The 19,668-nt window shown below is 43.7% G+C and overlaps 1 protein-coding gene across 1 annotated transcript; it reads left to right on the plus strand.

Annotated features, from left to right (window-relative positions):
* Window positions 1-325: 325 nt before the first annotated feature.
* On the plus strand, window positions 326-11,973 carry polr1f (RNA polymerase I subunit F). The gene is made up of 5 exons (XM_079523450.1): window positions 326-835; window positions 4,884-5,025; window positions 8,274-8,482; window positions 9,834-9,961; window positions 11,406-11,973. Exons 1-5 carry the CDS (start codon window positions 453-455, stop codon window positions 11,726-11,728), a joined length of 1,185 nt encoding a protein of 394 aa, XP_079379576.1. The 5' UTR covers window positions 326-452; the 3' UTR covers window positions 11,729-11,973.
* Window positions 11,974-19,668: the final 7,695 nt, after the last annotated feature.

Below are 19,668 nucleotides of genomic sequence, written 5' to 3' on the forward strand. Positions count from 1 at the left end.
GCACCATTTAAGGCCGTTTCCAAATGTTAAAATGTAAAAGACCAATATTATTATGACGAAAACAAGATGTTAAGACCGCTAAAACAAATAGAATAAAGTTTACCTTCAGAAAAAGCGTTGTTTATGGCTTCTGAATGTAGTTCTTTTAACATGTAATCATGTCTATGGAGTGACGTCACGTCATCGCCACTAGGTCTGGAAAGGGGGCGGGGAATGGCTGTGAGACAGGCCTATTTTGAGGCCCGGGCTTACGCACGTGACGTCATTAAAGTTCCTCCATTAAAGTTCTGCAGTTCCACATTTCGCCAGTAGGTAGTGGCATCTTCAACGTTGGATAGCCTTTACTGGGGGGCTTGGTGTCCTCCTCCTCCTCCTCCCTGCAAACGGAAGTCAGCGCTCGTTGACTTCTTCCTGTTTTCACTAGCCTTCTTTCTCAATCTCAACAACACAGCATGGCGAACCGGCTGCAGTATGCTGGAGACGAACACCCGAAGCGGGGAGCAATGTCTAGCGAGGCGCCGCCCTCCAGCAGCTCGTCGTCGACCCCCGGCCCCGGCGGCGGCAGCCCGGCTCCTCCGGGACCGGCGGCGGGCAGCCTGACACCCGGCCCCGGCGGCGGCGGCGACACCGCCGGGCCTCCTCCTCCAGTGCCACCCCCCGTGGCCGCGCTCCTGCCCTCGTTCTCGGCCGCCTGCGAGCTGGTGTCGGCGCCCTACTCCTGCCTGGTGCTGGACGTCCACAGGAGACACCTGGCCCTGTCCCCCATGTTCCTGAGGAAGAAGAGGAGCGGCATACAGCAGGAGCTGGACACGGAGCTGCTCAGATACTCGGAGAGGTGTGTATGTGTGTGTGTATATATATATATATATAGGATTACATTTATTTAGTTGTTGGCTGTTTCTTTTTTGTCGTCGTAACTGTACAGTTGAGTTACTACACTGTAACTGTGTAGTCACTGTGTAACTCAGTGGTTCTCAAACTGCCAAGGAACCAGTGGTAGAAAAAGTACCTCACATTCTAGTATTCTACACGGTACACCAATACTGCAATATCGAAATACTCTGTGTTACAAGTGTAGCATTTATATACGCGGAAGCGGGGCTTGAACCCGGCCGGGACTGACTCCCACTCGCCAGACCAACGCGCAACCGCGCCAATAGGGCAGGGCTGTTGCTAGCCCTAGAATGGCTCTGTTGTTACATACATTGCAAAGTATTTCACATACAGAGCCATAGAACACCTAGCCCCATATGTGCCCTCTCCCTACGCTCATTCTGTAGCTCCGAGATGAGGTCACACACAGGGCCCCTCCCACCCCGTTCAGAAACGGCGCATGTTTCCACAATTCCACGATTCTTACCCTTTTCTAAACGCCACTTCACGGCGTGAAGGGTTTACACTAATTCAACGTCAACAACGCCAAAGAAAATCCAACTTTAAACGGTTACGAGCGTTACAGCGGTTGGTTTAGTCAGCCGCTTCCATGTTTATCAAGGGATTCGTGCGTGTGCGCCTGCATGTCGAGTGAACTGAAGTCAGTTGGACATTTTCGACCAGGGGAGGCACCGGGGAGGCGCTAAAGCTTTTCAACTTCCTTGAAAAACATGCTAAACAACCGCTAGACGCTCGTGTAACCGTGTAAAGTTGGATTTTCTTTGGCGTTGTTGACGTTGAATTAGTGTAAACCCTTTAGAAAAGGGTAAGAATCGTGGAATTGTGGAAACATGCGCAGTTTCTGAACGGGGTGGGAGTGGCCCTGTGTGTGTGACCTCATCTCGGAGCTACAGAATGAGCGTAGGGAGAGGGCACATATGGGGCTATAGAACACCCTGGTTAATTTCTGGTCGGGCGCATCATGCGCGGCATTAAATGTGATAAATGCTCCGTTTGTACTCGCCCATTAAATAATTCCAAAGACGTGGAGTGAAATATGGTCCTAGTTTCATATCCATGTGAAAGTTCTGGCACAAAACGTGTGTTTTTAGTCAATTATCTCCACTTTTTCACGAGATGCTCAAAACTTCCTCTGATCACCACAAACGTCTTCACCAATTGATTGACCAGGGAAGCACAAATGTCTGGGACACACAATTGGCAGGTGCCGGCGGCGGCGGCGGGCAGGTGCTGGGTAATTAATCACACCACTTGCCAATTGTGTGACCAAAACTTTTGTGTTTCCCTGGTCAATTGGTGATGACGTCTGCGGTAAACAACAGGAAGTATTGGTAAAATCAGTCCATCGATCATTCCGGGCCCCTTTGCCCGGAGAGAAAGACGTCCGTGTGCATCTCGTGAAAAAGTGGAGATAATTGACTAAATACACGTTTTGTTATTTAATGTGTGAGTACAAACGGAGCATTTGTCACATTTAGGCCGCGCACAATTCAATTCAACCAGGAACGGGTGGAAGGGTTCTATGCCTGTGATACATGAGAATTATCAATTATTAATAGAATTATTATAATTAATTAGAACAAAGTATATGAATGATCACAGACATTCTAATAATAATAATAATATAACTTTATTTGTATAGCACCTTTCAGGCTTTCATGACATGAAATCTCAAAGTGCTTTACAGAGCAATGGAGAAAAAAAGAAAAGCAAGGCATACACATTAAAAAACAAGAGCATACAGATACAGTGAGGACATGAATAACAGAATATTAAAAGATCAATTAAAAGCAAGAGTGTAGAAGTGGGTCTTGAGCTGTGCTTTAAAAATGTCTACAGAGGCTGCCTGTCGAAGGTACAGTGGGAGTTTGTTCCACGCCGTCGGCCCGTAGAAGCAAAAAGCTGCTTCCCCGTATGTTTGAGTTGCCGTTTTTTTAGGCAAAGCGAGCAGGCCAGCAGTGGAAGACCTTAGGGGGCGGTTTGGGACATATTTAGGCCATTGAGAGCTTTATAAACAAGTAAAATAATTTTAAAATCAATCCTAAAAAAAATCTAGGTCTACACCAGAGCCCTCTAATAGAAGAGTTACGATATTGAGGGGGCAGAAACCGAGCGCTGTTCATGCAGCCTGAACTGGGACAAGATGGAGTTTGAAATACAAATAAGAGCAATTTTAGGCATGTGTGCAACATGACGACTGTTTTAAAGTATTGTACAGTAACAACTAAAGTCTCTGCAATGTTTGTGTTGTACGATTACTACAAAACAATCTCAAATAAAGAGATTTAAGATCATTAAAGCTGGGCTGTTGCCTGAGTCCAATGCATTTCTGCCTACTTCCGGTGTCGTAAATATTCTGAAGAAAACCTGGAATCTTGACATTCAGTAATTGGGTCTATTATGATCAAAATATAGAACATGGTTATACTGCTGTGTAAAACAGAACATCTCACATTTGCCACGTACAAGGACAAGTCTTTGCCACGCACGGACATATCTGTCGTTTGATTTGCATGAGGCCAGGGGAAACGCCCTTAAGCGCAGAGCCTCGGTTTTTTCGATGGATGGGCACTGAACACTGATAGCGTATATCTATTCTACGTCCGAGCATAGACATGGTAACGCTCCGTCGGCCTCTGATTGGCCTACCGACACTGCCCGTCTTGCCTGTCCTCCGAGATGCAAGGGGTACTCCGTGGTGGGAAATGATACAAGTACAAGAGAATGGCAACACGCGACAGTAACTTTTAATAACCTCTTTTCTAGAAGAGGCAAACTAATATTGTTTGTGCCGTTTGCTTTGATTGAATAAAGTGTTGGTGTTTATCGTGTATTAATCTAATTATAGTAAACTAATACGATTATACTAAAAAAGATGAAGATCAAATATAGTAAACTAATACTGTTGTACTAAAAAAAGGTAAAGATCAAGGGAAAAGAGACCTTTTTACAGTACAATAATGTTTCAAGTTTACACATGTATACAAATAAACAAGCCAACGGCATAAACAATATTGGTTTGCCTCTTCTACAAAAATAAAAGTTACTGTCGCGTGTGCCAAGCTGTCATTCTCTTGTATTATATCGTACTTATATTATTTATTTATTTCCCACCACGTAGTAACCTCTTGGCAGACTATCCAGCATGTATCTTCCACCTCGGAGGAAACTCTGGTAAGGCCGGCAGTGTCGGTAGGCCAATCAGAGGCAGGCAGGGCGTTACCATGTCTATGCTCGGACGTAGAAAAGATATACGCGCACTGGGGACGCTTGTTTTACAGCGCCGGCTACTACAACCTACCTCAAGCCCTAACCTAACCATAACCACAAGCACGGAGCAGCGCATCCCTCACCAACCTTAATCCGGTTGTTTTAACGGACCCCTCACCAACCTTAATCCGGTCGTTTTAACGGACCCCTCACCAACCTTAATCCGGTCGTTTTAACGGACCCCTCACCAACCTTAATCCGGTCGTTTTAACGGACCCCTCACCAACCTTAATCTGGTCGCCTGTAAAACAAGCGCCCCCTCAGTGACCATCGACTCTGAGGCTCTGTGTAAAAGGTCATCCCGAGGCCAGGGACCTCCATTTATCTCCTGTTTTTGTATCATCTCTCTGGGTCCAATTGGTTCCACTCTCAGAGTTACAGACCCATTTGGTCCCTATCTATCATTTAGCTAAGGACCCCCTGGAACCCCCCTCGTATTTCACACACAGAAGCTATGGCTCGGTTTCAGATCAAGTTACTAGTGAAAGAAATGCAAATGCCCCCCCTTACCTTTCCATACCCAAAGGCAGCATTCAGGAGGACTGCCTTTTTCTGAACTTGAATGTAGCATTTTGCGTTGAAAGAATGTGTCCTGAGTAGAAACTGTTGCCAAAAGTGCCTTTTTTTTTTAGGGAATTTCAGTCCCCGCCTCTCCTAATATAACATTCTCTGCCCGATGTGCCCATGGGTGTGCCCTCTGTGTTTTGTCCCCTTGGCAGTCTCCACGGGGTGCCCCTGGCTTACGACGACATCAGGATCGTGGGCCGACACGGAGACATCTACGACGACAGCGGCTACATCCACCTGGACATACAGGCCAACTTTGTCATCTTCCAGCCCAAACAGGGACAGAGACTACTGGTGAGAGAGGATGTCTTTATAATAGGCCTATCTCACAGCCCCCTTTCCACGCCCCCTTCCGGTAGCTAGTGGTGTCATTTAACATTAGGCATTTACACTTTTTTTTCCTCTGGAGAATCTAGATGTTAAAATGTCAAAGACCGATAATAATATGAAGAAAACACAATGGTATAACAACTCAAATAAGTAGAATAAACCATACCTTTACAAAACGGTAGTTTGTGGCTTGTGAAAATACCTCTTTTAACATGGAAGTCTATGGACCGCAGAAAAAATAACACCATTAGCTCCAAAAGGGGGGCGTGGAAAGGGGGCGGGGAAGTGCTGTGAGATAGGCCTATTGCAACTGTCACTTCTTTTCATAGTGATTATTCCATTGAATCCGATTTAATAACAACACACTATACAAACAACCATGTGTATACTATAGCACCTTTTTAACCCATTTAGACCTGAGGCCGACTCTAGACAAAAACAATCTAAATCCTGACAGTTTTCTGAAAAACCTCATGTTTCTATGTCAGTGGTGCTCCAACTTCTTAATGTCACGGACCCCCAGAATTATCTGTATTTGGCCGCGGACAGCTATCTGAAAATATGTATGTTCCAGGGACTCTCCCAGAAGCAAAGATTTTATTTAAAAAGGTTCTGAAATATAAATATCTGCTATTTTTCAATAGCTAAAGTGCAACATACTGTAATGTTTAAAACACCAAAAGGGGTTCCCGCCCAGAATGGGTTAAGAGAGGAGGAGTCACAAGTGCTTGACCCATTTTGGGCGGGAACCCCTTTTGGTGTTTTAAACATTATGTTATAATTTAGCTATTGAAAAATAGCAGATCTACAAGCTCATAGCGCGCCACCGAGTGGCGCGCTACGAGCTTGTAGGTCTGCTATTTTTGAAAAATCGTAAAAATGTGGCGCAAATCTTTGAATATATATATATATATATATATATATATATATATATATATATATATATATATATATATTCTTTCAAAGTGAATGTTTTTAACTCGGGTCTAAATGGGTAAAACATGACATACACCAATGACGGACAAGTCTTGAAGTGAACTGCTTAGCGGAAAAGAGAATGCAAAACAAGAAACGAGTCAATAAACGCAACAATAGATAAAAAAACAAAAGCTACATCCACAGATGCACAATTAAAAACGGCAAGGGTTGGGGGTTAAAAGCAGCTCTGTTAAAGGTGGGGTTTTCAGGAGCCTGAGTCGTCCGGGGGGAAGACATGCAGGGCTTGACGCTTAGCATTTTTTTCCCAAGTAGCACGTGTGCAACTAAGTTGAAAAATCTAGTAGCACACAAATTATTTTAGGAGCACGATGAAAAGTTATCAAATAATGTGTTTTTGAGGGGCGCTAGCCCCTCCTATATACAGCTGTAGTCCCCACACGTCTCAATATCTTGACAATGAAAGGAGAAATTAGGTCAAAATTCCGCTAAATATGACGTAAATTAAACATCAAAACATTAAACGCCATTGACATTGAAAGGACAATGTATGTCATATGTAAACGAGCAAATCAGCTAACCAATCACAGGCAACAGGCATTCTGATTGGCCAATATGAGATGATTCATGATGATGTATGATGATAAGAGCGCCCCTTACTTCACACAGGTGTGATTTTTCTTTAATACAGTGATATGAGGTAGGGGCGGGCAATATGAAAAAATATTATTATCACAATATCTTTCAGAAATGATCACAATATTGATATTCATCTGGATTTGTTTGTTTTTATATAATCTATATAATCAATTTGTTTTTATGCTGATAGTCTATTAGTTTTTTATGCAAATAGATAGAGGGATAGATGGATAGATAGATGGATAATCAATTAATTTTATGTTGCTCATGTATGGATGGATGGACAGACAGACAGACTTTCTATCCGTTTCTATCCTGCTGTTCTATCGTGTGAGATTCGGTGCAGGGCACCGCAGGCTACTCGATGGTACTATTAGTATTGTAACATTCTCCTTGGCTTTGACTGCTTCAGTTCAGACCATCGTACATATACACCTCGGCGTGGTGGAAGGAGGTAGTGGGGGGATCTTTGCCTTTTTTCCGTCGCTCGTTATGCAGGCTACTGACTAATATGTACCCAGCCAAGTCGGTCATTCGTATTATCATTTGCGCTGCGCACACGATTTTGTAAGCGAGGTGCTACGCGATGGTTGTTTTGGTAGAATCCGTGCACACGTGCACTCTTTGCGTGCACGGCCGCACGCTGTTTCACCCACGTTTGGTTAAAAGTTATCGAGTGATGTTTGAACATTAAACTTTCCAAATAACTTTAGTATTCAACGTGTCGGGGTCCTAGCAACTCCTTCTGTGCTATCATGCTATCCTGCTGCGTTCGCTGCTGACAGGGAAGAGAAGTACTGAGCAGCAACACATGGAGGGGCGGGGCGGTGGGAGCAAAAGGGACAGATCTTCAAATGAACGCCGCATTGAGTCTCGACACGTTGTTAGCTTGTAGATCTGCTCTTTTTGGCGAACGACACCGCCGTACTATATAAATATAAATGTAGGTATAGAACCGCGACTATAGACTGTGCACTTGCTGTAGAGCCTTGTCTTTATCACGATTGAACGGTCAAATTCTGTAGTCGCACGGGTGCTACAACGTGAATTTGACAACTCGCACGGTGATATTTTAACTCGCAAATGCGAGTACCTAGTCGCACTGTCGAGCCCTGAAGACATGATTTGGAAAAAACCCCGGTCCGCCCCGGTAACAAGATGTGCACATGCACACGCTCTACAGTGGGGGGAAGTACAACAGACCAACAGCACGTGCACCAAGGCCCGCCACCCAGTCGATCATGATTGGAGGAAGGCCCCTCTCATTCTGATTGGATGAAAGCTTTGCCACCCAAAGCCCAAACCGAAACTAGGGTTTTTTGACCCCCAGGGGCTCACTGGGGACAGGGAGGAACTCCTTATATGGTCAGCACACTTTATAGTAGGGAGGATTATCCAAAAAATAAGTGATATTTGAATTAAGTGAAATCACTGAATATACCTTTTAAAGCTTGGTCTCCTTTCGGGTTTTTTTGGGACCCGTTTGAGTCGTAAGCAGTGCTTTGCCCGATGATCTATGCTCATCTCCAGTCCCGTGTTATACTTCATTGTACAATGCAGTGTTGAATAAATGGCTGCTCCACGAGCAAGACACGTTTTGCGAGCTTGTCGATCTGCTTGTCTTTGTCTTTGTCCAGGGCACGGTGAACAAGCTGGGCGCAACGTTCGTGGGCTGCCTGGTGCACGGCTCTTTCAACGCCAGCATCCCCAAACCGGGCCTGGTGTCGGTGGACGTGTGGAGGGACGCCGGGCCCAGGATAGGGTCCGAGCTGGAGTTCGAGGTGTCCCAGCTGGACGCGGACACGGCCGGAGTGCTGCTGATCAGAGGACGCCTGGACAGGACAAGGTGTCTGTGTGTCTGTGTGTCAGTGTTGATTTTGGCAGCAACATTAGATTTTAGTCATAGTCTTTTGAACAGTTTTCATTTAGTTTTAGTCACCTAGAATGTTTTAGTGTTAGTCTAGTTTGAGTCTGTGACTAAATGTCATGCGATTTTAGTCATATCGTCGATTTCATATCGTCTTATCCCTAGATGATGTGCATTCAATATAAACCACATCCAAACTCTCAGACAACTACTAGTCATTAGCCCTACTTAAATGTAGTCGACTAAATCTACAGTTGATTTAGTCGACTAAAATGTATTTTGGCGGGCCTTGAGGCCGTCGTAATGGCTGATTTTACGCGCTGCGACGCGTTGTGAGCTTGTAGATCTGCTATTTTCAGCATGCAACCACGTGTAAAATGGATCTCTTGTCCACTAGTCCCTTCCTAACATTTTAGTCTAGTTTTTATTTGTTGACGAAATTGTCAGTATATGCTTAGTTTTAGTCATCGTAACTTAGTTTTCATTTAGTTTCCATTTAGTTTCCATTCAGTGAAAAAAGGTAGTCGACATTTTTTTTTCGAACATTTTTCGTCTTAGTTTTAGACTACAAAATCAACACTGCGAGAGACTACTAGATAGAGCTCTGACATGTTCGGTGTCCTCTCCCTAATGTTCGGTGTCCTCTCCCTAATGTTCGGTGTCCTCTCCCTAATGTTCGGTGTCCTCTCCCTAATGTTTGGTGTCCTCTCCCTAATGTTCGGTGTCCTCTCCCTAATGTTCGGTGTCCTCTCCCTAATGTTCGGTGTCCTCTCCCTAATGTTCGGTGTCCTCTCCCTAATGTTCGGTGTCCTCTCCCTAATGTTTGGTGTCCTCTCCCTAATGTTCGGTGTCCTCTCCCTAATGTTCGGTGTCCTCTCCCTAATGTTCGGTGTCCTCTACCTAATGTTCGGTGTCCTCTCCCTAATGTTCGGTGTCCTCTCCTTCATGTTCGGTGTCCTCTCCCTAATGTTCGGTGTCCTCTCCCTAATGTTCGGTGTCCTCTCCCTAATGTTCGGTGTCCTCTCCTTCATGTTCGGTGTCCTCTCCTTCATGTTTGGTGTCCTCTACTTCATGTTTGGTGTCCTCTCCCTAATGTTCGGTGTCCTCTCCCTAATGTTCGGTGTCCTCTCCCTAATGTTCGGTGTCCTCTCCCTAATGTTCGGTGTCCTCTCCTTCATGTTTGGTGTCCTCTACTTCATGTTTGGTGTCCTCTCCCTAATGTTCGGTGTCCTCTCCTTCATGTTTGTTGTCCTCTACTTCATGTTTGGTGTCCTCTCCCTAATGTTCGGTGTCCTCTCCCTAATGTTCGGTGTCCTCTCCCTCATGCCAGGGTCCAGGAGATGTTGGCGTTGGGCGAGAGCTCAGAGGTGCCGGACCCCCCCACGCTGCCCGAACCGCCTGGCCAGGACTCCACTGACCAGACCCCCAAGAAGAAGAAGAAGAAGAAGAAGAAGAAAAGTAAGGACCTTTTATTACTTAAAGGAGCATTCAGTGATTTGGGTGATTTGGAAAACCACCCAGTCCGCCAGGTAACAAAATATGCACATGCACGCTCTACAGTGGGGTGAAGTGCAACAGGCCAACAGCATGTGCACCAAGGCCCGCCCCCACTCGATCATGATTGGAGGAAGGCCCCTCTCATCCTGATTGGATGACGGTTTTGCCACCCGCCGCCAAAACTGAAACTAGGGTTTTTTGACCCCAGGGGCTCACTGGGGACAGGGAGGAACTTCTTATATGGTCAGCACACTCTATAGTAGGGAGGATTATCCAGAAAAAAAGAGAAAATAAGTGATATTTGAATTAAGTCAAATCACTGAATATACCTTTAACAGATAATGGATTTTTTTTGCACAACGACTCGTTTAAATTCATCTGTATTAATCTGCTGAAAAATAGCGAACATTTTAGTCCTGATGTTTCCTTTTTTTTAATTTTTGTTTACAACGCCTGAAAGTCAGAAATGTAACTTTTAAGTTCATATGTTCCTATTGTGTTTAATGGACAAAATCGTTAATCACAATTATTTGTACTACAGTCAATCGTCCATGCTTTTTGTTCTTGCTTAATGTAAGTCGCTCTGGATTAAGAGCGTCTCCTAAATGCCTAAATTGTCAACTAAAATGTCATGATCGTGTCAATCCTACGAGTGCAACATCTTATATAGTGGATGGTTCCTCATATCATGGTGTCAAGTCTTATGTTAAGATGTAATAGTGTATGTATTAACTATTAATATGGACTATGATAAATTGACTCTGACGGACTAACAGTTTGTCATAATGATGCTGTATCTGCATTAATTTGGAATGTCATTTGTGTCACCCTAGCTTTTAACCACTTTAAAACTTTAGATTTTGAAAAATAGCAGATACACAAGCTCATTCTGGTTTTAAGTGGCTATATTCAAGCGAACATTTTTAACTCAAATCATTGCTTCTGGGTGGTCTTGACATGAAATAGTTTGGGAACCACTGCTATAGAAAAAAATTGTTTTTTTCAGAAAACCGCCGTGAATTAGAAGACATTTGTAGAATGGTCTCAATGCGCTAAACGGAATTTAGTTGTGTGTTCCCATACAGTGAGAACAGAGGGTATGAATGTAGTTGTAGAGTGTATATATATATATATATACACACACACACACACTAGTATAGAGGGTATGCGCGTGACATCATCATCATACCCGGACGTTACGCGGAAACACTTACCGAAAAAAAACTACTTTCTGGCCTCGACAGCCCATACGCATCCAAACAGATAACTCCTATTTGATCGACAGCCCATACGCATCCAAACAGATAACTCCTATTTGATTACATTAAATTAACTTTGTCACTCGCCATTCACTTTATGCGTGCGCATACCCTCTATAAACATCTTATGTCCTCTTATCTCACAGAGGAGTCAACGGAGGAGGATGCAGACAACAAGGAGAAGAAGAAGAAGAAAAAGGAGAAACGAGGTGAGACGGAGGAGGAACTCTCCCCCACGGAGCTCCACCTCCACAGCGACTCCAGCGGCTACCTCAGCGACAAGCCCAGCAAGAAGAGGAAAGCGCAGGAGGAGGAAGACGGCGGCACGCCCACCGCGGTCAACGGGGACCCCCAAACGCCCACCGCGGTCAACGGGGACCCCCAAACGCCCACCGCGGTCAACGGGGACCCCCAAACGCCAAAGTCCAAGAAGAAGCGGAAAAGTGACGTTCAGCAGCAGGCCGCCTAAAATAGACTCTGAACCAGAACCACACCGAATAAAATGGACCAGAACCACACCAAATGAAATGGAAAAAGTGGATTGTACTGTGTGTGTGTGTGTGTGTGTATATATGTGTATATATATATATATATATATATATATATATATATATATATATATAATTGAGGTGTTTAAAACTGTATAACTGGTGTTTCACTTTAACCCATTTAGGCCTGACGTCGAAAAATAAAATAAAAAGTCTTCTGGAAGAAGATTTGTGCCGCATTTCCACGATTTTTCAAAAATAGCAGACCTACAAGCTCGTAGCGCGCCACTCGGTGACGCGCTATGCGCTTGTAGATCTGCTATTTTTCAATAGCTAAAGTGAGATAAAGTGAGGTGTTGTTTAAAACTGGTGTTTCACTATAAAACGCTTCTGGGGTTGAACAAAAGCCAGAGTGGACGCTAAAATGGCCCCGGAAGTGTTTGAAAGTGAAACAAGCCTTTTTAATAGAAGTGACTGAGGGACTACATTTAAGTAGAGGGCTAATGACTAGTAGTTGGATGTGGTTTATATTGAATCATTTAAGTAGGGCTAATGACTAGTAGTTGTCTGAGAGTTTGGATGTGGTTTATATTGAATCATTTAAGTAGGGCTAATGACTAGTAGTTGTCTGAGAGTTTGGATGTGGTTTATATTGAATCATTTAAGTAGGGCTAATGACTAGTAGTGACTGAGAGTTTGGATGTGGTTTATATTGAATGCACATCATCTAGGGATAAGACCATATGAAGCAGGTCTGTTTTCTGTATCCACAGGGGTGGGGGGATAGTGCCTTATTACTTAAAACCTTTTGATTCTAACATGTATTCGCGTTGTGAGCTTGTAGACCGGCTATTTTCAAATGGCCAAAATGTATAGGGTTGAAGTGGTTTTCTAATCAAAATTAAAATCGCCAAAGTAACTAGAAACTAAAGTTTTCAAATGATTGTAGTGAAAGTACAAATATATATTAAAACAGCTCTTGTTTGCGCCGCCCTCGTTGAAAACAATGTATTTCCAACTCCAGCTTGTCTCAGTTCAAGGCCGCATGAACAGCGCTCGAGTGCTCGGTTTCCGCCCCCTCAATGTCGTCACTTGGATGGCTCTGGATCTGCTATAGAGGGTATGCGTGTGACATCATCATCAAACCAGGAAGTTATGCAGGAACGCCTACTGCGTGGCAAAAAACTACTTTCTGGCCTTGACAGCCCATACATCCAAACAGAAAAGTCCTATCTGATTGCATTAAACAATGTTAAACTCACTTTTCCTGTTCCTTTGCCACTCGATGTGCCATTCACTTTAAGCATGCGCATACCCTCTATTGCTGAGTCTCCTCCCACGGAGTGGTTAAGAAAACTAAACCAACCAGAATCTCAACTGAGAATACAGGTTCTGTTTCAAGCCATTGAAATTTCAAAGTCAGCCAAGCACTGACCCACTACAGACCTCATAGACATTAGACAGCTACAGAACAACACAGTTCAACCTTGTCAGCCTGCACTGAGCCACTACAGACCATATAGACCGCTACAGAACCACAGGTAAGCCCTTGATTGATTGATTGAAGTATTTATTAACAGATTGGAGAATTACAGTACATTTCAAGTACAACTCAATACAAAAACGGTTAACTGTGGACGACACCATAAAGCATTACACTCGTTTACAATAGGATCCACCATGTTCAATGCATCATAACATTTAGATGTAAAAATATATGGCCCTCATTTATCAATTGAGTGTAAAATCTATCTGCCCCAAATTCGAGTGTAGGTTTTGTAGTACACTCACGTCGCCACGGAATTTATAAAGTGATCGCAAACAGCTGATCCTTCCTTAATTTCGTTCCGACGTTAATAAATGTGACGGCTGAAATCTATCTGGCACGCCCTATATGAAATCAAGACTCGCCCTCGTTTTTGCGACATAAACAACTGCAGTACGACCTTGGAAATCATAGTTACATGACGAAAAAAGTAAATAAAAAAGTTTCCCCTGCTTGCCAAATGTTGATTTGGGGGTCCTTGACACGAAAAAGTTTGGGAACCACTGCCTTAAATAAAGAACGAACACCTGCATGAATTAGATAACAGCAAGTAGGCCTGCCCTACACGGTTTCCCTCTCGCCTCGCTTGTCTGGCTGTAATGTCCACGCACGCACCTCAAGGCTACATGACACATCGCATTGCCATGAATGGAATACGTTTGTAGGCTAGGCCTATATTAATTTTACCCATTCGTGCGCATGCAGTGCACGGCGAAGGCGATCAGTGAGACTGCTGTGATAAGTGCTGTGGGTGAGTGATGCCTGGCTGCATTGACAGATAGCATGTCGTCAAGGCTTTCATTGATTGATTGATTGATTGATTGAAAATTGTATTAACAGTTTGCAGAATTACAGTACATTTCAAGCACAAACTCAATACAAAGGCTGTTAACTGTGAGTGGACGACCCAATTAAGCATTACACTTGTTTACAACAGGGTCCACCATGTTCAATTCATCAAAACATTTAGAGACGTACAAATAGACACTTCTATATAGACAAAGAACAGTACAGGAATTCATCATAATGGAGGTAAAAAGGGAAAAGAAACATATACAGTGAGGGGAAAAAGGGGGGGGGGGGGGTGGTGGGGGGGGATTCAGATTTTACGGGGGCCAGTTTCGAATTGCAGCCATCCGTAGGTGCCCTTTGAGAGCAGTTTTGAAGGAGTCAAGGGATTCGCATGTCTTAATGACTGTTGGTAGGGCGTTCCACATTTTGGTGGCATAGGAGCGAAAATAATTTAGTCCCTTGTTTGTGCCGAATCTGGGTTGTACATGGTTCGTTGCACTCCCTCTGGTGTTGTGGGTGTGGACTTCGTTAACATTAAGGAAGTATCTACACAGGTACATGGGTATCTTGGTGGAGTATCGAATCTTGTGGACCAGACCCATTGCAAGATGCTGTACTCTGTCGCCGACCCTAAGCCATTCCAGTCTGTCAAAGTGGGCAGGGGTGAGGTGGTTTCGGGGGGTGAGGCCAAGTAGGAGCCTGACCAGTTTGTTTTGGGAAGTCTGGAGCCTAGTTTTAAGGGCCTTTGAGGTGCTGTGGTACCAGGAGGTGCATGCATAGTCAAAGAAGCCTTGTACGAGGGCTCCTGTTAAGGTCTTCAAGGTGTTTTTGTTGACCAGTGAGGAGATCCTGTAAAGGAATCGTGTTCTTTGGTTGACTTTTTTGATTACGTTGGTGGCCATTTTATCACCGGAAAGATTAGCCTCCAGGATGGAACCTAGGTAGGTCATTTCATCTTTACGTGTGATAACATTGTCACCCACTCTAACCAAGAAGCCATTTGCCTTGCTGAGATTACTATTAGATCCAAAGAGAATGGATTCAGTTTTTCCCAGGTGTCTATATTGCAGTATTGATACATACTATAGTGTACACTGACTGACTGTACAGGTGGGAGGTATGATCTTGGCTGTGGCTTCATGGTGAGTCTGCAATAATGTTATGATATTGTTAAAATGGTATTGTTATGATTTATTGTTAAATGTATTATAAGAAATAATATCGAAACATGTATTTGGCTGTGTGTATGTGGCTATTATAATAATAAATCAATAATACTGAGTGATAGCAGTTTGCTAAGCGCTATAACTGCAGAATTCATGAATTAATTAATTCAGTTTATTCCCAGGTATATGAGCTATATGTACTAACTACACTGAATAATAATAGCAGCAGTATAACACATTTAGGCCTGACGTGAAAAAAAAAGTTCGCTCTGAAAGAATATATATTCAAAGATTTGTGCCGTATTTTTACGATTTTTCAAAAATAGCAGACCTACAAGCTCGTAGCGCGCCACTCGGTGGCTCGCTATGAGCCGACCAGAATGCACAGAAAATTGGCAATTTCTCATATGCTAATTAAAGAGTTATATATATATTCAAAGTTGACGGGTCCTTTTGCATTTGTATAACCCATTGTAATATATATATTGACATTGTTTTTAACCAATATTCAATAAGGGATTAACCACCGAGGCGAAGCCGAGGTGTTTACAGGGAGCGTATTTGTACTTTTGGAGGGGCACTTCTATGTGCAATTCTGATTAATTGAAAAGGGTGGACCCTATTGTAAACAAGTGTAATGCTTTATGGTGTCGTCCACTGTTAATAGTTTCTTTGTATTGAGTACTTGAAATGTACTGTAATTCTGCAAACTGTTAATAAATACTTCAATCAATAAAGAAAAGCACAAACTTTGTCCTGTAACACAAATATTAAATTCCCATTTACAATGAATGGACAATTTGACGTCATATTGTGCAGGGGTGTCCACACATTTTTCAAAGGGGGACATATTGGCCAGTCTAGCGGTACGGGCACCTAGGCTGGTGGTAATCCAGTCTGACAGCGTGTCGTGGGTTCGAGTCCCGATGCCGACGACCTTTGCTGTGTGTCTTAACTAGGGGTGGGTCCCAAACCTCGGGACCAAGTAGCCTATGTACCGAACCGAACGTGCCTGGGTACCGGGTACCCATTACAATAATTAAATTTCGGTTCTCTCTGGGGCGCAGATAGCATTTTATAACTGGGGGGGGGGGGGGGGGGGGGGGCATATTTGGGGGCTATCTGGGGGGGGGAAATTATGAGGGGCCCCACTTTTGCGCATAATTACGCAGATTTTCCAATTTTTTAGTGGATTTCACAGCGAAACACTGCCAACACAGCAAAACACATGCAGCCAAAAATCTGAAAATCGGAATCCCCCCCACCGCCCACCCTTTCCCCCCCTCACTGTATATGTTTCTTTTCCCTTTTTACCTCCTTTATGATGAATTCCTGTTCTGTTCTTTGACTACCGGTATATAGAAGTGTCTATTTGTACGTCTCTAAATGTTTTGATGAATTGAACAAGGTGGACCCTCTTGTAAACAAGTGTAATGCTTAATTGGGTCATCCACTCAACAGTCTTTGTATAGAGTTTGTTAATAAATCAATCAAGCCACAGCAAAGCCAGCCATCCTTACCTGATTGTGTGGAGGGGATAATCCCCCCTCCTCATGAAAATGAGGGGGTAAATCCCCCCCCCCCCCCCCCCCCCATATCTGCGCGCCTGTTTATTTTCTACCCTTTTAATAGAAGCGCAGGGAACAGAGCTGATCTACAAGCCTACACCGCGTTGCATCAGCGACGCGTTGTGGGCTTGTGGCTTGCAGAGGCGGAGCTATCTCTCTGCATGGAGTTGTCGAGGAGTGTAGAGACAGAGAGACGCGCTGTGCAGAGAAGCATTGAAGCAACATCATTGTTAAAGTTTCTTAAACGTAATTTTCAAGAGGAAACTTTTAAGAGAGGAGTCTTGTGCCCCCTGCTGCCTGAGTTGCCTCACTGCATGATCATGCATGTGCGCTGCACAGCGATGAATCAACATCAACCCACCTCGAATGCGCGCTGTGTGTGTGTGTGTGTGTGTGTGTGATCACGGCGTAGGGTCCAGAGGCCCAGTCAGTTTAGAGCTTTCAGTCTAACTTCGAAAAGAGGTGGCGAAAAAACAAGAAAAACAACAAATGATAGTAGCCCAAACATTTAGACTCTCGTAGAGGTTTTTTTCGATTCTGACGAATCTCTCTACGAGAGTCTAAAAGACTAGTCCCTCAAAAAAGGGCTCGTGTTTACGTTTGTGCCTCAAAATCACTCTTACCTTGTACAAATGCAAAATCTAGATTCTCGTAGAGAGATTCGTCAGAATCGAAAAAAACCTACGAGAGTCTAAATGTTTGGGCTAAAATGATAGCCTACTGGCAGCCCTTGTGCATGTACATTTCTGTTAGCAAACCACAGCATGCAACCCCCCCCCCCCATTAGCAATGCTAATTTGTGTGTGTGTGTGTGTGTGTGTGTGTGTGTGTGTGTGTGTGCGTGCGTTGATCTCAGACATGCTTTTATCTGTCATTGTCAGTAGTAGTAAGAGAAGTAGCCTACAACACTGCCCTGGGTAAATACAGAATAGATATATTATATTTAAAATAATCACTATATTATCCACAAATGGCTCAATAAAGGAGAGGATGTTACACTATTCATTATGCATGTCTTAAATTGACATTGAGCTTTTTTGTTAAATAAACATTTGACCTCTTATTTAAGTTATTTTATACCATTTTGGAACCGAAGGGAACCGTTAAGAACCGGAATCCATAAGCAGAACCGGAATCGGTACCGGACTCACAAAAATCCTAACGATACCCATCCCTACCCCATTTTGGGCGGGAACCCCTTTTGGTGTTTTAAGCATTGTTATACTTTAGCCACTGAAAAATAGCAGATCTACAAGCTCATAGCGCCCCACCGAGTGGCGCGCTACAAGCTTGTAGGTCTGCTATTTTTGAAAAATCGTGAAAATGCGGCACAAATCTTTGAATATATATTATTTCAGAAGACTTTTTTTTTTTTTAAATTTCTGCCTTTTTATGTCGGGCCTAAATGGGCCCCATCTCTCTCCCTGTTTTCCCTGTCAACAAGATCTACCCGCCAAAAAGATGATCCCATTGCTGAAAATAGTTACAAAACTAGAAAAAGTGCCTTTCCGGGCACATGTCTCCTCCAGGAGGATAGGAGTGTGTGTGATGTTTGGCAAAATGTTTAGGAGGATGTTTTTTTTGTTTTGTTTTTGCAACAATTTTCTTCATTTTGTTGAGGAAATGCAGAGCCAGATCACTCATAGCATCTCTGAGGATAGAATTCTGGATGAGCAGGACATGTGCAGCATTTTGTACAAAACGGGCCACTCCTGAAAACTTTGGAAGGCAATCTTAGCCAATCAGTGTACAATCTGAGAAATCCAACAGACTCGTCTTGATCACATGACTACAGAGATCATGTGTACCGATTGCCATTTCTTCATACGCCTTTGATGGCAATTGGATGATTTGAGGCATTTTGTTCCAAAAATGTGTTTTGCAAAAATCAACCTGTTGGTGGCGCTATAACAGGCCAATGTGAAAAGGGTGGGATATATTCCTCAGCCTAGTAAGAAAATGTGTGAAAGATTTCACGTAAATTGCATGCTGCGTTCATGATTTGAGGCTTTTGTTCAAAACGGGGCTATCTTGCAAACTGTGAAAGCCAATTATAGCCAATTAGGATAGAATATGAAATATCGGACAGATCCAACTTGAGCACATGACCATAGAGATACTGTGTAAGGATTTGTGAGATTTTTGGACAGAATCTGGAGGAGTAATATCAAAAAATGTGTTTTACAAAAGTCGGCCTCCTGGTGGCGCTATAAAAGGCAGATGCGGAAAATGCAGGTCAAAGGTTTGTCCTTGGCCTCTAGGGAGTGTGCATGCAACGTTTCACGCAGATCGGTGCGGTTTTAGGTAAAAAATTTGAAAAGCTGCCTCATGGTGGCGCTATAACAGGCCGTTCTGGAAAATGTGGGGCAGAGGTTCATCGTTGGCATCCAGGGAGTGTGTGTGCAAAGTTTGGCATCGACCGGGTTAACGGTGCCGGAGATTAGCTGGTAACGGACGGACGGACGGACGGACACACGGACGGAGTGCAAAACATACTCTCTCCCCATGCCTTCGGCCTGGTGGAGACAAAAATGTACCTGAGGGGGGCTTTGGAACAGCGACGATGGTGTTCTATGAGACAAACAGTCAAACACACTTGGCATGGGAAATAGAGGGGTGGAAATGGAGTTGGAGTTGGAAGGGTTTTCTTGTACGTAACTTTGTAATGTTACTGCCGTTTGGGAAAAAACACTCAATGTCAATCAAGTCAACAAGTCAAGTTGCAGATGCCAAAAATAGTTTTATTTGATTATTGCGAACGCAGTGAGCATTTACTATGAGACCCAGCAGATCACGTCTGTGTGTGTGTGTGTGTGTCTGTGTGTCTGTGTGTGTGTGTGTCACGCTGT

The sequence above is a fragment of the Electrona antarctica genome, assembly GCF_951216825.1.
Source record: "Electrona antarctica genome assembly, chromosome: 15".
Classification (NCBI taxonomy): domain Eukaryota; kingdom Metazoa; phylum Chordata; class Actinopteri; order Myctophiformes; family Myctophidae; genus Electrona; species Electrona antarctica.